This window comes from Periophthalmus magnuspinnatus, chromosome 3 (genome assembly GCF_009829125.3).
Source record: "Periophthalmus magnuspinnatus isolate fPerMag1 chromosome 3, fPerMag1.2.pri, whole genome shotgun sequence".
NCBI classification, from domain to species: Eukaryota; Metazoa; Chordata; class Actinopteri; order Gobiiformes; family Gobiidae; genus Periophthalmus; species Periophthalmus magnuspinnatus.
The window spans coordinates 5,005,735-5,021,866 of record NC_047128.1 but is presented as its reverse complement, the minus strand read 5'-3'; the positions used below and the strand labels follow the sequence as shown (position 1 = coordinate 5,021,866).

Genomic DNA, 16,132 nt, shown 5'->3' with positions numbered 1-16,132 from the left:
CACAACTTCACACTTTATCCATTCAAATTATGATTTCGAATGGGATTGTTTTATTATTTCACACCTTTGTTATACAGCAGCCTCCTCACTCCCCCCTTCAGGACAAAGCACCGAATCTTGGGGGGTGCTGCCTCCACCCTCTGGAACTCACTTCCACAACCCAAACTCATATTGCATGCAGCATTTCACATGCATACTCACCTCGCATGATTTTCACCGTTGTCTTCCTCTGTTGTTTATAAAGTGTCTTTGAGTGTCTAAAAAAGTGCTATATAGTCAGATTTTATTATTATTATTATTATTATTATTATTATTATTATTATTATTATTATTATTATTATTATTATTATTATTATTATATACATTTGAAAAGAACCAATTACCTACAGCTACGATAAATGTGCTTCCACCTTAAAAAATGGAAACGCAACTTCCATCTTTGTTTTTTAACTAGTCTCTTCTTCATCGATTCAGGCAGATGACCTTGACAAAACGTGCCGAAAAAACACTATTTGTTCCTCGCTTGTACACACACATACACACTTTTTCACATGGTTAAGACCTGGGAGCGTACTGTTATTTTCACTCTTCACAGCTTGAATGGAGATAAAAAGAAAGTGATGGCTGAAGAAATACCACGGAGAACTGTGTAGGGTGGAAGAATAGAGCAGGTCTTGAATGTGGGGGGACTATGCGCTGCTAAATGGGTCACCTTAATAAAAGACTGGAGCAGACAGGAGCTTATCTGGTGCAGGGCCACAACAGACACCGAGGAAAAGCAACCAGGGGAATGCGCGGGGCTTTACAATGGGGCTATATATAATTCACAATACCGCCCAAAAGGCTTGCAAATGTAAGGGTTTTCAAGAACAAAGATGACTCAACCTGTGTTCAGCTCTAAAACATAGCAATTTGTTTAAGAAAATAAGACGTATCAAGCATTAGAATAGTCTGTAGTGTTTTTCTTACATGAATATACATGGATGCCAGATTCATTCTAAATAATTTCTTATGAGGGTTGCATAATATATTTCAATCTAACCAAAATCAAAATTTGAATTGGCACCAAATTAAATCGCAAAGGTAACGATGGTGTGTACGATGACGTCACCACAGTTTTCTAACATGAAAATTATCAAACTTGCTTCTTTTATCAAGTAGTTTTATAGATTCATAGATTATAATGATAGACCAGGCTCAAGCACATTATGTCTTCTTTAAACCTGAAGTTTAGGGGATTCACGTGTTAGTTTAGCAGTTAGCAGCATATTTTAGTCTTAAAAATGTTAAACATATTAAAGCCTGTAGACTGCTCATGTACCAGAAGTTCAACTGCTTACAAACTGCTGGCTTATCAGTGATGTCAAATTTCTTTTCATTAAAGATAATATTATATTGACAGGTGCACTGTGTAATGTCATTATTTTGTCTGAAATGTTCCACAGTATGGAATTAAACATATCTGCATTTAAACCACCCCTCAAAACTTTATTCTTCATTCCCCCATTCGTGCTGTGAAATGGCTCCCCTAACCACAGATCTGACATGTAACTTACCTGCTTGTCTCCATGGAGATAGATGTGTTTAATGCTATACTGTACAAGCATGGAGACAAGCAGGGGCAGAACCTCCAGAAAAAGTTATGTAGGACGCCTTTTAGCAGTTTTTTTGTTTTTTTTTGTTTGTTTAGAATATTCTTCAAATCTCCTGATGACTATTAAGTATCAATTAATAAAGTTCTTACACTTGCTAATTGGCTCTGTGCACAACAGAGCTGACAACCTCACTGTTAGTGCCACTGCTTCCTGTCTCTCTGAGGTTTTTGCAGAGTCACGTTAATATTTAAAAATCAAGCAGTGGAAAGGGAGCTGCAGGTGGATGTCACTGACAACATGTTAAACACTACACAAATAAAATGAATAATTCACCGGAGGACACGTCTAGTTTAGAAACAGGAATGTTTGTGTTTCAATGCTAACACTAATGCTAATTTTGAGTTAGAATAAATATTGAAACAACACCATAAACTGAAGTATTCTAACATATAAAAAATAATTGGATATTTTAATTCATTTTTAATTAATAGGTTGTTTATTTTATGTTTTCTGATTTTAATAAAAATGATTATTAGATCTGAGACACATTGAGCTAGCTAGCGTGTTGCTGTGCACAGAGCCTATTGGGACAAGATTCAGATCAACATCTTTGAACTGTTTGGATCAATAAATATTTCACTGTGCAAAACTTTATGTCACAAAACTTTACTTTCAGTAATCCATATTTTTGTTCCTGCTGCTTGGCACCCACTCATTTGTTTTAGCACTAAACCAGTCTGAACCACGTTTCAACCCTCATGTCTCCTCTGCTCTGGTTTCCTGTGACTTGTCCGTGTCCCTACATGTCCCACACTCTGCAGAGCTCTATGTCTTTGATGGTGAATTTAATTAGCCTAAAGCTCTGAGCCAGCGCTGGTGCTGTGTTCTTGTTGTCTTATTGTATGTGGGTGTGTGCATGGAGGCTTAAGTGTTAGCTTGTATTTTTGCACAGCGACAATAGCACAACCTACACGCTAGCCAGAGTCTCCCGGTGGCTGTACTGTGCCTTTTCTTTACATATAATTTGTTGCACTTAGAATACAATTAATCATGGCAGGTCTACTTCCACTAAAAGTTCTGTTCACAGTTCTTTACAGTTGTAGTTTCAGTGCCAACTTACTGCGAGAAATGTGAAGTGGTTTTATTACTGTAGCAACCATAGACTGTATATATAATATTCAAATATCTAAATAGGAAGTGAGCACTGGCACTCTTCCAGCTCCATCGTCTCTGGCTCCTTTTCACTTTCTATTGAAAAACTATTGTCCCTGCTGCAGTGAGCTTCCTCATTTTAAAATGTTTGTATTAACTCACTCTACATGATCCTGTATTTTTATTTTGCTATTGTGTCCATAAATCAAGATATGAACATTAATAACAAACAAATCAGGCACTTTATTTCCCTGAGGTCCCTTCTGCTAGCGTTAGCAACAGGTTTGATTGACACCGTTGCCCACTCCCTGCTAAACCAGTGGTGCAGGCAGGATTGGTTCCGGATTGACTCTTTGGTTGCTATGATACTCGTGGTCGGAATTCCGAATATGGAACTCAACTCCAAATTCCCCCCCATAACTGCTAGCCTCGATGAACATTTGACTGAAGCTGAATGCTGTGGATTACACATTCACTTAGTCCACTTCTTTATACAGTTTATGGTATAGCAACTTTCTAACAATTTTGTTCTTTTAAAGTTGTGGCGAAGTTGTTGAAATGTGAATAGTTGAATGAATTGGAATGTACCTTGAAAATAATCAGACACTTGATTTTGAAGTATGTGCAGTTCACGAAGATTTTCATCAAAAGAGTTTTCCTGGAACTTGAGTTTTTAGAATTTCGATTACATTTTTTCAACTGAATGTAAAATATTTTCAGTTAAAACACCAAACAAATCTCACTGTAGTTATAATTAGCTTTTGTAGTTTTGTGGTGAATGGTTGTAGAGAAGAGACATTCTAAATATTTTGACTTTATCAGAACTTTTAACCAGGTAAAAAAAAAAAAAAAAGTAGTTCCACTCTGGATGTAATAATACATTCAAAATAAGTAGCAAAACTAGCAAGAGACTGGTGTTAAACAAGGCACAATTGTACAAAACAAATTTCCGAGGGAGACCCAAAACACTGGAGGGGCTACATCTCTCAGTCTGGAGGAAGTGTCTGGGGTGCGGGAAGTCTGGGAGTTCCTGCTTATGGTGCATTTACACCGGGGTGTCAAGAACGTGCTGGGCACCTCTAGTTGGATGCCTTTGCATTTGAGGGCACGTCTTGCCGAAGCATGTCTTGGACGCTCTGTCCGTTGTGATCTGCGAGTGCCTTTGAATTTTTTGTTTCTCTGTGTCTTTGAGAACGATGCAACCCAGGTTGAGAGAGTGGCTTTAGTGTATTTATTACATAAAACCCATCAACGGAGGCGATCGGCTCTGCGGCGTGTCTGGGTCCGTGACTAGCCTTTGTGCTAGCTAGTGCGCCCAGCATAAAGTTGCTGCTAGTTTGTGGCTGATGTCTTTCTACTTGTTCCGGATAATGACATTGCTTTGTCACTGGAGCGTAGTCTCTGATTGGTTGATGCTGCGCATCGAATGCCAAAAAGTTCAGCTTTTTCAACTTTTGGACGTGCAAACAAAGCGTCCGACGTCTGGACGCCAGATTTGCGCCGCAAAAACGCAGGATGGCCAAGACTCATGTCCACCGTAGGCTTTGCATGTAAACTCGACGCCCCGGACACCCCAGTGTGAACGCACCATTAGACTGCTTGACCTGTGACATGGCCTTGGAGAAGTAGAAGAAATGGATGGATGGATATATGGACTATTATACAAAGTAAAAATATACTAAATACAAAATATATATCTACGCTATAATATAGGGTTATCTATTACATAAGGGTAGGTTTTTGTACAGTTGTAGGGAGTATTATCTATTACATAAAGGCATTTTTTTTGTACAGTTGTAGGGAGTACTATCTATTACATAAGGGTGAGTTGTTGTACAGTTGTAGGGAGTATTATCTATTACATAAGGGCGAGTTGTTGTACAGTTGTAGAGGGTATTATTTGTTACATAAGGTGTGTTGTTGTACAGTAGTAGGGAGTAGTATTTATCACATAAGGGTGTGTTGTTGTACAGTTGTAGAGAGTATTATTTGTTACATAAGGTGTGTTGTTGTACAGTTGTAGGCAGTAGTATCTATCACATAAGGGTGTGTTGTTATACAGTTGTATGTAGTGTTGGAGAATGAGCCTCTCTGTCCCTCACTGCGACAGCCGATCACGTGACCAGGTTTACACAAATCTTTAAGCCATATTAAAGATAGACCTGAAATTTGCACTTTTTAGAGAATCAGCTGTTGTCCTTAAATCTTCAGCACAGGCCGATCTGCTCAAAACATGACTACACTCCTCTGTTGAAGGTGTGTGGTAGAAAGGGACTGTAGGTGAGTTTGACATAAATTAAAAGTACATAATTCAGAAAATAATCAAACTCAACCCCAAAACATGCTTACTCCATATTCTAAACAATCAGTATCGGCCATTAAAAAATCTGGGGGTGGGTCAAGAGGGCAGTAGTCTAAGCAGGGACTTCCAGACTTCCCTCATCCCAGACACTTCCTCCAGCTCCTCCAGTGGGACCCAAAGGCTGTCTGTCTAAAGCTTCTGCCACTTGTAGACTTACTTGCATTAGGGAGAATAACCAAAACTGTTACACAAGTAAAATGAATATTACTCAAGTAGGAGTAAAAGTATGGTATCTGGCAATGACTCAGAGAAGTATAATTTTATGTGAGTAAACGAAGTAAACAGAGTACTGCCTTCCTCTGATTATAAGTGATCCTTGAACGGGCTTGAACTTGTCCCTGATTAATCCTCCCTGCTCCAATCTGCGCCCATAACAGTTGTAATATTCTATAATTAAACATAACAAGGCAAAATGTCAAGCTATATCTGCTCCTCTCTGTTCCATTAGCAGAGCGGTGGCAAAACGACTAGCTATTTATAGATCTGCTGACTTTACACATGAATCACTGGGGGTCACACACAAATGAATGCAGACAACATCATCTCATCCCCCAAGCAAATGTCAAAAATCTTGCCTGGCTTGTAAGTCAGATACACAGTACAAGAAATGCCTCAGAATTCTGCTATCTTTGCACAAGATTAAGAATGTCTAAAGCTGCAGACTTGTTTGATTTTATCGTGTACAAAATCCCAGAACACCAAGTCGGTTTTGTCTCTTAAGAAGCACTCAGTCTGATTGGGTAACATTGTGTGAGCATCGCTATCCCTTGTCTCCCATGTAAACAAATGGACAAAGGACTATAGAGACGTGTGAGTGATGTAATGCTATTCGACAGTGGATTCTATATTCTCAAGCTAAACCTTGGACTTATTTAAAGGGCCCGTGTTGTGTTTTACTTCATTCACATCTGTAACACACAACAACACAAACTCCATACACCTTCACTGGAATCATCTGGCTGATTGCAGATCTGAAATTGGCAATCTCTACTAAACAAAAGGTAAAAAGTAGGTGTTAACTTGAAAAAATACGGCTTCATGACATCACAAGGTGGAACAGAGCGTTCTAATGTACTAATAATAAAGGATTACTCAAACATGTGTGAATGAATCAAAACACAACTCCAGGTCTGTTTTTGAGGAGGTAACAGCATTATGACATGACTTAAAGCTCACAAGAGTCAGTTTTGTGTATAACAATATATCACAATATACTGAATCAAAATTTTAGTTGGCACAAAATAAAGAAGCTGTAATTATTTCAATAATAGAGTGTCCTTGCAGAACAAAATACCCTGTCTTTTTATAGAACGTCTTGTATCTGTAGTTTAGACCTCTACAAATATGTTCTGAAATGCATAGACGAATCTCTCCTTGGGGATCAATGAAAGTAAGTCTGATTCTGATCTGATTATTAGTTTTCGCTCAAATGTTAAATCAGACCTATTTGACAGAATCGACTTTTCAGAGCTTCTAACCATGTTGTAGTTGTTTCACCATTTACTCACCTGAAGCTGTTTCTGGAGTGATTTGTGCATGTTTGAGCAATATTTAATCGCTTATTTTCAAGATGCCATTTTGTCAATCAATCCCCGTTTTCACCACCACAGCCATGGACTCATTGATCTGTACTTACTTCATTCTTCATTTTTATTTTCTTAATCAGTGACATGCATAGAATTCGGCAGTGTCACGTAGTAATTTTAGTACACATAAAAAAAAAAAAAGCTGCTGCTCGTTAGCGTGATCTGCAGCTATTCATCGCAGTGTTGTGATGAGGTTTATGGCAACTTCAGCTCCCATTTGGCACCACAATTTTCTAATGCGGAAGTGAGTAGACTTATTTCGTTTATTAAGTCGTTTTAGAGGAATATTGCTATGTGAAAAAAGTTGATAATTATAACACAACGATGCACTGGTGTCATAGATTACAACTATAGAGCAGACGCAATAGGTCTGCTTTAATGCTTGCAATTGCGACACTTAAAACAATAAACATGCAGCAGTATTGTCAATGCAAAAATGATCATGTCAAATATTATTCTCAAGCTAAACCTTGGACTTGTTTTAAGCAAAAAACAATATCCACCACAGAATATAGCAGTTGATTATAGAACCAGTAAAATGAATAAAAGACAGAAGGGACTGACATGAAGTCGCAGACATAACGCCACTGTTCATTGAAAATCTGATCACAGTCTGGGCTTGTTTTGGTGCAGGACTCACAATAGGGGCAGTGCATTACAATGTACACTGATGGAGACTGGTGATGTCATTCTTATGTGGACAATACCTCTATAGAACAACCAGGGCTGTTACAATAACATATTATGAAGTTCGATATATTGCTGGAGTAAATATAGACAATCAACGATAATATTGAAACATTTTTTTTACCACTGACACAAAAATCCAAGAGCAGATTTAAACCACAAAAACTATTCTAAATCTGCAATATTGTTAAAAATCATGAGCTGCAGTAAATAAACAGTAGACTTAAGTCAAGTCAAGTCAAGTCAAATTTATTTATGAAGCACTTTTAAAAACAACCACCACTGCCTAAAGTGCTGTACGAAGGCGATATGAAGTGCAAACGTATAAAACAAAACATGCAAAAATACAATAGAACAAAACTAATACAATACACATACAAGAGTCCCGCTCAACTCGTGTTAAAAGCCAGTGCAAACGCAAAAGTTTTCAACAAACATTTGAAAATATTTAAAGCTTGGGCTGTTCTAAAATACAGAGTCTGGGACCAGCTACAGCAAAGGTCCATTCCTCTCGAGTTAGTTTGCATCTGTAATGAGTCATAGAAGTTATTTATTTAACCTTTTATAGCATAAATCTTATCATATGCCCAAAAAATAACCCAAATTTTCCAGTAGTGGAGGAAAGTACACATGATAAATACTGACCCCAAAAAAGATTGGTCCAACAATTTAAGCAAGATCATAAATTGGCTGAATTCATAGGCAAACAACAAAATATAGTTTGTTTTTATGGATAACTGGTTAACTATGTAATCAAGAGCTCCACTAAGAGCATGTTCTGAAATGCATGGGATTCTCATATAAAGTTTATCCTAATTTGAAAACATAAATTGCACATCTAATCATCAAAAGAATTACATTTTTCCCCAAAAACATGCAGCCCTGTCCTGTCCTCATTCCAAACATGTGTATGCTATAGAGCAATTACTTTTTTACTAGAGTTTTACATAGGAAAGGCAAGTTTATTTGTATAGCACAATTGGTACACAAAATAATTTAAAGTCCTTTACAGAATAAGAAAGACATTAAAATTACAATACAAACAAATCAAAACATAAATAATCATCATAAAATTAATATTAAAGGAGAAGAGTCCAGAATAAAAACATCTTGAGGAAGACTGTTCCAGGTTTTAGCTGCATAAAACCTGGAACCTTGGTTGTGTACAGTGGAACAGTCTTCCCACTTTTGTAAGGGAGGCACCCACTTTTACTACATTTAAAAGGTATTTAAAGGAGTGGCTTAGGACAACACAAACATGTGAACACAATTCATAGTTACTCAGTTTTAGCTTTACATAAAATACTCGACTTATAGGACTTGTACAATACACCTTGCACTTTAGGTTATGTGCAATACACTTTGCACTTTAGAACTTGTGCAATACACCTAGCACTTTAGAACTCGTGCAATACACTTAGCACTTTAGAACTCGTGCAATACACTTAGCACTTTACAACTTGTGCAATACACTTAGCACTTTACAACTTGTGCAATACACTTAGCACTTTAGAACTCGTGCAATACACTTAGCACTTTAGAACTCGTGCAATACACTTAGCACTTTAGAACTCGTGCAATACACTTAGCACTTTAGAACTCGTGCAATACACTTAGCACTTTAGAACTCGTGCAATACACTTAGCACTTTAGAACTCGTGCAATAAACACAGCACTTTAGGACTTGTGCAATACACACAGCACTTTAAAAGTTGTAGTAACCCTCCTGAGTTTATGTTTTTGACTTGGCTTCTGTCCTTTTTCTGTATTTGACTGTATTTTGTGTATGTGGTATTTTATGTTAAATGTGACCATCAACCTGTCCAGGGACAACAGATGGAAACTAGCCTGTGGCTAAAATCTGGCATATTTACATATGTATCTTATGTTCATTAATATGCACTGTCCCTTTTCTAAATAAATAAAATAAAAATTAAAAATAAATAAATAAAATGCTGATTTACCATGTTTAGTCCTGCTTTAGTCCTGCTTTAGTTCTGGTTTAGTCCTGGTTTAGTCCTGGTTTAATCCAGACTCCGGGCACCAGCAGGAGGCCGGTCCCTGAAGTCCTCAGAGTGTGAAATGGTTCATATGGCTCTAACATGTGGGAGATGTACTTTGGTGCTAGGCCATGGAGAGAGTTTTACACAGCAGAGCTGCTTTAAAGTCTATTCACTGAGCCACAGGAGTCAGTGCATGACGTACATATAACAACACACCCTTTTTATGGCTCACACTTCATGAAGCGTAAACACCATGGCTGTAACACAATGTAATATAGTACAAATTTTGATATTTCCTACTTCATATAATTTAGCTTTTTTTTTATATTAAAGATTTATATTCTATTGATGGTTTGCCTATCTTTCCTTTTTTGGTTCTGTCCAATTACAGTCTTGGCTTTCACGTGAAATCTAGGCCTGTCATGATAATTACTATATTTTATTTTGATAAAAGTTGATATAGATAAATAGTGAATGGAGGGAATTGCGATTGTGTTATTATACATTCATTGATAGCATTGATAGCAAAAAAAAAAAAAAAAAAAATACTATATCAACTTATCATTCAATACATGACAGATAGAACAATTCACTTTGGGGGTCAGTATTTATGGTTGGTACTTTTTCTTTGTAGTAGTCGGGGTCTTTTTGTTATTTTTTGTACTATGACAGACGGTTGAATAAATGCTCTTTTGGGGAAAATTCTGCTTAAGAGTTATTGTATCACTGGCATAAATTACTTTCAGTATCATTGTTTATTTTCTATATTTACCGTAAATTTCGGACTATAGAGCGCACCTCAATATAAGCCGCACCAGCTAATTTTGAAAAGAAAATCTATTTTGTACATACATAAGCCGCACCTGAATATAAGCCGCAGGTTTTCATATCGTAACATGAGATATTTACACAGAAAGACGGTGCACCGACACTCTTTTTCTAAAACTGTGCCTGAAAATTGGCACCAACACGACATCAACATGGGATAAACACACCTGCAGGTTTAGAAAATAAAGCTGCACCAACACGGAAAATCTGCTTTTATTTCCTCTGAAAACTTTGTCGTCTTTTTACATTGACCAAGTTGGATTCATTGATGTCGAGCTTACGTGCAGTGGCTCTATTTCAGGGGTCGGCAACCCGCGGCTCCGGAGCCGCATGCGCCTCTTTCAGCCTTATACTGTGGCTCTGCGTGGCTTGGGAAAATACATTTTAAGTATTTAATTGAAGTGTATTTTCTTTGTCTTAGCTCTTTTTTGTTGTAGTTTAAATTGGAAGATTATTATGATCTTAAAATAAAATTATATTTTCTTATTTTTCGTTGCTCAAAATAAGCGTCACACTCGCGGAACAATGTTCAAAACAAACACGTCTCACGTCTCACAGACACAGACACTGACACAGCTCACAGTCCTGCGTAAAGAGCCCTGATTTTCAGACGCTGTGCGCACAGGGGTCAGGAGCAACTTTCGCCCGTCCCTAATGATGCACTAATAAGCTCGTCCATAGATGTATCATGAAAATCCTGCTGGAAATCGCCACAGAAATCTATTTGATGTAGTAGCAAGTTTATTATCTGCTCTTGTCTCCGCGATGACGTATCACATATAACACATCAGACATGTAGCCCAAAAGTAGAGCCACAAGCGAGTGAAAATGAGCCAAAACAAAAGTCTTTGGAGAGCTTTTAACAAAGGGGAAAAGGACAACTGAGGAGCCAGAAGAGGAGACTACGACCTCCAAGAAAAAGAAAGATAAATTTAACAGACAATACCTACTTAAAATCTGGGTTTGTTGCTACAGGTGACTCTCACGCACAGTCCGCTCTGCGTAATATGCGGGAAAAGCAAATGAGGCAATGAAACCTTCAAAACTGCTTTGGCACATGGAGAATAAGCACCTGGGATTAAACAATACGCCTTTGGAGTTGTTGTTTTTTTAAAGAAACTGCGGAGCAGAGTAAACATAATCACATAATCAGCGCAGGGTTCACACTGATGCAGCGGTTTGGTGAGTTGTATTTTTTTATGCACTTAAGTTATTTTTGCCATATTTATCTGCCACGTGTAGAAGGCTTGTCTGTGAAAATAAAACCTACATTATTCCGTTACATTATTATTATTATACACAGTGTTATCTTCATTTTAGATGTCATAAAGCATTTGCGGCTCCCAGTGTTTTATTTTATGTGGAAAGTGGGTCCAAATGCCTCTTTGCGTGTTACAGGTTGCCGACCTCTGCTCTATTTCCTTCTTTATCTTAAAAACTGCATCATATCCATTTCATGATGCGCAAAATGATCGTTCAAAATCAAAACTAGTGAATTCTTCAGAGCAGAATCTTTCCCCACGTCTGTCTCACTTTTACGTTTACAGCTAGAGAGCGCCTCCCAGGGGCCGTTATCCAGTAAAATTCTATAAATAAGCCGCACTGCTGTATAGGCCGCAGGGTTCAAAGCGTGGGGAAAAAGCTGCGGCTTATAGTCCGAAATTTACGGTACTTCAGCGATATATAAAACTTCAAAATGTGTTATCGTGACAGGCCTAGTGACTTCACACATTCTCACCTTATTTAACACACCTGGTGTTTTTATGAATGAAAGTGCCTCAGACCCTCACCCACACTTGATACTGAGAAGAATATTTCGTCTTTTTAATAACAACATTGTGACAACATCAGTCACAATAATTAACTATATATGGACACATGGTGTCCATATATAGAGGTGTCCATGGTGTTTATTGCATCTGTATTTGTACAGTAAGAGAATTTTTCTAGTTCTTTGTAATTTAAGTGAGCTGTATAATGAACATACCCATTACTCATACTAGGTCCATTTCTTCTCTGATGTACGGAGTGTTTGTGTATTTTTTCACTGACATAAAGTGGTCTGTTAATGTTTTCTGTTACAACTTCAAATTATAGCAAAAGAAAAATACAACATTTGTCTACTGGACAAAACGTTGTAGCAGTAAGACTGCTCATCCAAGCCGCTTCTTCAGTTCTGGTCAGATTACTAGTGGGCACTGCCTTATATATATCTCAAGGGAGAAGGTAATTACACTGAAACTAAAAACACCTATTGTTTACAATTTCCATTTGTAGGCTAAGTGTGCACTGTGTCTGAGTCCTACTTAGCATAGTCATTCAAGTCCCTAATGAGTGATTTCACACTTATTAGGATCCTGGCTAGCACTATTGTTTTCTGTGTTTTACTTTGGGTATGTAAACAATAGGTGTTTTTAATTTTCATGTAGCTAGCTTCTCCCTTCAGATAGAGTGCCCACCAGCAATCTGACCAGAACTGAAGAAGCGACTTGGATGAGCAGCGAAACGTCTTCACTCCTACGGCGTTTTCTCCAGTTGACAGATTTTATATTTTTCTTTTGCTATGGATCAGACCTGGACGACTGAGGAATTACACAGATAACTCAGATTATGTTCAAGTAATAGGCCAAACAACGAAATGGTTTCTAAAAGCAGTTACCTTATATCAATAGGTTGCGTTCACATTCAATAAAATGATTATGTCATAATTTGAGATGGAGGGCAGGGCCTGTGTAATTCTATGGGAGATTCACAGTTTTTGAAAGAAATATAACATTTTATGATCCACAAATTTTGAACCTTATCATTGTGAGTTAGATATTGGCTCCATAAATTTGCCATATTAATCTTGTGGCTTAAAGTTCTTTCAGCTTACAACAGTTATATCTTTGGAGGTGAATAATGGCACCACTTTCTGTAGCTACTCTGAACAAAAATCATGTCATTGTTCATTTATGATAACAGAGAATACATTGAACTTTTTGTTTCACATAAATAGGCCCAGTTATTATTAAACCTTATTAGAAGATATTAATTTTAAACCACAAAACAAAAGCATGAACCCAACCCATAAAACTGATGAATAGATATGGCCAGTTTAGTTTCTGGTTTAAAACATCCTTAAAACTCTGCTCTTTCACCATGTTTATTGTGTGGAAATATCCAAGGGTTAGGGTTAGAATTAGACTGGACTAAGTGAGTGTGGCGTCACGAATAGCGTTCAGCTTCAGTCAAGTGAAGGAATTCCGACCGCGAGTGTCATAGCAACCAAAGAGCCAATCCGGAGCAAGGACACAGTAGCGAAATAAATAAATAGCAGGATCATGCAGAGCGGGTTAATACAAACATTTTAAGATCAAAATGAGTCTGACAGCAGCAGTTACGGAGAGAGGGGCCACAGTTTTTCAATCAAAAGTAAATTGGAGCTAGAGCCAATGGAGCCAGAAGCACGCCCCTGCTCACTTTCTATTTGGAACATGCTGGCTAGCAGGTTAGCTATGTCCATTTATATATACTATCTATGGGTTAGGCTCAAATCCATCTGACAGTTGGCCTTGGGCGAAAGGACAGTTATGAGCTTAGAAAAACACTTCAAATCACTCGTTTATCTCTAAAACAGCGATCATATGCCTAGACTGTACAAATGCCTGGTTTCAAGTCTTCTTATCTGATCTACTAGAAGGTGCTGGATATTAATAACCCAAAATGCAGGCTGTTATGTTTCTGCTAAAATAACAAAAAACATTATTGGCCTCATTTGTCACACGGCTGTCAGCTGTGTGTTGAGATAAGTGCCTATTGTGTTCCCTGCTTTCTCATATCCTCTCCTTGTCTCGTCTTCGCAGGAAACCAACGAGCTCGTGGCTATAAAGAAGTTTAAAGACAGCGAGGGTAAGTGAACGCATCACCAGAAGCGGAGGTGGGGGGAGTACCTAAAGTGTGTAAGCACTAAGAAATGACTACCATATCAGAACTGATCTATTGGTAATATGAAATGGATAGTGCAACAGTTAGTTTTTAAGGTGCATGGACTGGACCAGAACTAAACCAGGACTAGTCAGGGACTAAACCAAGTCCTCATCAAGATTAAACCAGGACTAGGGATTGGACATTATATGGTAATTTTTGATATATGATCATTTTTGGCATACTATTTGAGTAATTTTAAAGAATGGGAGAATGCATGGTTTGATTGTAAATGGATGGATACTTGGATGTATTTGAATTGTTTGTAACCTGCCTGGGACTGCAGATGGAAACTAGCTTTAGCTAAATCTGGTGTAAAATATCTTTTCTTTTATGAGATCAATGTGTTTGCACATGGTTCCTGTTAAAATAAACCAATAAGCGCAACTAAACTAAACATTGATGTTGTTTAGTGATGTATCAAAATAATCTGTATTTTCTTAACACCAAAGTAAGTGAATTTATATGATAAACAATGACTAAAGTTTTACAAAGGCTGTTGGACTTCCCATTCAAATCAGTTGTGGATAATTCCTTTCTTAAGCTGCCAATGGGGCCAGTTTAGTTCATCTTAGTTTTATCAGTTCTGAACTCCAGTTAAGATGTCTCAAATTAAATGTGCTTTGTGTAATTATTACTATACACTAGTATAGATGATTCTCTATCTCCCTCTCTTTTCTCTCCCTCTGTCTCTCTCTATGCCGCTCTCTCACTCTCTCATTCCCCCTCTTTCTCGCCCTCTGTCTCTCTCTTTCTCTGTTTCTCTCTTTCTCTATCTCCCTGTCTTTACCTCTTGCTTCCCCCCCTCTTTCTCTCTCTCTCCCTCTCTTTTTCCTCCCTCTCTCTCTTTTTCTCATTCTCTCTCTTTATTACATTATTACGAATGATACACATTGAATTGCTCTAGATTTCGGGGATAAGGGATGCTGTCTGTGTAATCCCTCAGTCTTCCAGGTATGATTCAGAGCAAAAGAAAAATTCAATTCTGTAAATTGGACAAAAGTTTCAGAGTGGAGATGTAGCGCTGCTCCTTCAAGTGAGGTACAGATCTTAGACAAGGAAAATAAATGGTTTGAGAGGGGAGCTGAAGAGGCAATTTTTGTTAGGAAAGACAATCCATCTTTGAACAGGAATGAGGGGCTTAGACATCATTTATCTACTACATAACTCCATCCTCAGACCTAAATCAAAACAAGGAAAACGTAGAGAGCACCCATTAGGGGCCTGAATGATTATGCTAAAAATGACTCAGGCACAGTTCATACTTAAGGTAGCTCAACAGACCTAGAAAAGAAACGTAAACTGTAAACAATAGGTGTGTTAGTTTCAGTGTAGTTAGCTCCTCCCTTCAGATCTAAGACTGTATATAGAAATGGACATAGCTAACCTGCTAGCTGCCTCGTTCCAAATAGGAAGTTCTCATGGATGCACTTCCAGCTTGATTGACTCTGGCTCCATTCACTTTACATTGAAAAATTGTCTCCCCTCTCTCTGTAGCTGCTGCTGTGAGCCTTACTATTTTTGTCCTAGAAATGTTCGCATTAACACACTCTACCGATCTTGGTATCTTTATTTTGCTATTGTACGAGTAAATCAAGATATGAACATTATAACAGACAAATCAGGCGCCTTCTTTCACAGAGCTCACTCCCACTAGTGTTAGCAGCAGGTTTGATTGACACCGTTGCTAAGTGCCTGCTCCCTGCTAAACCAGCTGTTTGGTCGGGAAGGGGCATTGCCTTCAACAGCTTTGCTCCGGATTGCCTCTTTGGCTGCTATAATACTTATGGTCGGCATTCCAAACATGGGGCTCGGCTCCAAATTCACCCCTATAACTGCTATCCTTAGCAAACTTCATTTGACTGGAGCCAAAAGCTATGGGTGACGTCACGCTCACTTAGTCCACTTCTTTACACAGTCTATGCTTCAGATAGATATAAGACAGTGTCAACC

At 38.0% G+C, this 16,132-nt stretch overlaps 1 protein-coding gene across 1 annotated transcript in view; it reads left to right on the top strand.

Annotated features, from left to right (window-relative positions):
• The window catches only part of cdkl5 (cyclin-dependent kinase-like 5), a 78,642-nt gene that overhangs the window by 13,434 nt on the left and 49,076 nt on the right, over positions 1-16,132 (top strand). Inside the window, exon 3 of the mRNA XM_055232569.1 lies at positions 14,059-14,104. Coding sequence (XP_055088544.1) covers positions 14,059-14,104 — 46 coding nt within the window. The remainder of the gene's footprint in view (positions 1-14,058; positions 14,105-16,132) is intronic.